This window comes from Eurypyga helias, unplaced genomic scaffold (genome assembly GCF_000690775.1).
Source record: "Eurypyga helias isolate BGI_N326 unplaced genomic scaffold, ASM69077v1 scaffold42852, whole genome shotgun sequence".
In the NCBI taxonomy this organism is placed as follows: Eukaryota; Metazoa; Chordata; class Aves; order Eurypygiformes; family Eurypygidae; genus Eurypyga; species Eurypyga helias.
The window spans coordinates 1-1,369 of record NW_010235062.1 but is presented as its reverse complement, the minus strand read 5'-3'; the positions used below and the strand labels follow the sequence as shown (position 1 = coordinate 1,369).

At 56.9% G+C, this 1,369-nt stretch overlaps 1 protein-coding gene across 1 annotated transcript in view; it reads left to right on the top strand.

The window, feature by feature from the left end:
- The window catches only part of NPNT (nephronectin), a gene marked incomplete at both ends in the record, with an annotated part of 11,223 nt that extends 10,505 nt beyond the window's left edge, over positions 1–718 (top strand). Inside the window, 2 exon segments of the mRNA XM_010146614.1 lie at positions 155–250; positions 620–718. Coding sequence (XP_010144916.1) covers positions 155–250; positions 620–718 — 195 coding nt within the window.
- Between the last annotated feature and the right edge of the window lie 651 nt (positions 719–1,369).

Sequence of the window (1,369 nt, the reverse complement as noted above, 5' to 3'; positions counted from 1 at the left end):
CAGCTTCCTTGTAGCCCCCCCAGGCACTGGAAGGGGCTCTGAGGTCTCCCTGGAGCTTCCCTTCTCCAGGCTGAACCCCCCAACTCTCCCAGCCTCTAACCCCATTCTCCCAGCCTTTATCACATTCGTTTCCGACGATCTGCTTTCCTCACAGTTCCACGCCAGCCTGGAGTGAGCAACAACCTGTTCGAGATCCTGGAAATCGAAAGGGGGATTACCGCCGATGAATTCGAAGCCAACGATGACCCAGGTAAGGATCACGCCTCCCGTTTAGGAGTGTTTGAGATTTCCTGGGGTTTTACACATCTTACAGGACTCCCACATCTTACACCCCTTGTTTAAACTGTGCTTTGTATAAATTAAACCCCCACGCCCTCAGTGAACCCTGATGGCTTTATTTCCTAACAGATTCAGTGCAAAACCAGCCTGAATGGTTAACAGCAACACTACCATCCTTTTTACTGCTCCTGCGGTTTGGTAGGGTCATTTCCAGTGAAACTGAAGCTCCGTGTTTACTTGCTAGGGCCAGCTGCAGGGGCAGCTGCTGTAGTTCCCCAACCAGAACAGGCCAGACGGCCCTTTTGGGGTTGTTTTTGACCCTCTGCTCTGCCCTGCCCAGGCGTGCTGCTGCACAGCTGTAATTTTGACGGCGGGCTGTGCGGCTGGACCGGGGAGAAGGATGACGACTCGCACTGGGAACCGGTGAGAGACGCGTCAGGTGAGTGCCCCCCGCACCATCGCGTCCTGGAGCGAAGAACCGCCCCGGCGTGAGGTTGGGGACGCTTCTCCCACCACGATGGGTTTACACACCTCCTCTCCCTTTCTTTCTGGGATCCGTTTCACACCCAAACCTGCGTAAAAAATCCAGACTGCGAGTCCCAAAATCCGCAGCTGAGAATTTGCGCTTTTATCCCAGCTGCTGTCTTTACAACGGGGTGTATCCGGAGGAGTAGGGAATGCGTGCAGTAAGGGGTTTTCTGTCTTAGAGGAAGGAGAAAGGAGAGGAATGTGGCCCAAGAACAGCATTTACTGAAGGGGAAGCCCGGCCTGTTTCGCACCAGCGGGCAGGGATTTTTGCCAGCAGCAGGACAGAAGTGCTGGCCGCAGCTGCCAGATCCCCTTTGGCTTTGGCCTCCCCCTGGGATTTCAGCGAGTCCTGCTCTGAGTTGCATCAACCCGAGGCAGGAGAGTGTAGGGTAACTGGGAGGAGGAGTCGGGTGCTGAAAAGGGTGAGTTTGGGGTCCAAAGGGTGCCCTTTGATGAGTGGGGGGGTGCAGTGGCTCCTCGCAGGGGTCAGCCAAAGCGGGGACCCCTCCTCTCGCCCACTCTGTGGGTGCCGTCCCGGCGGCGGGGCGGGCGCGCGTGGCAC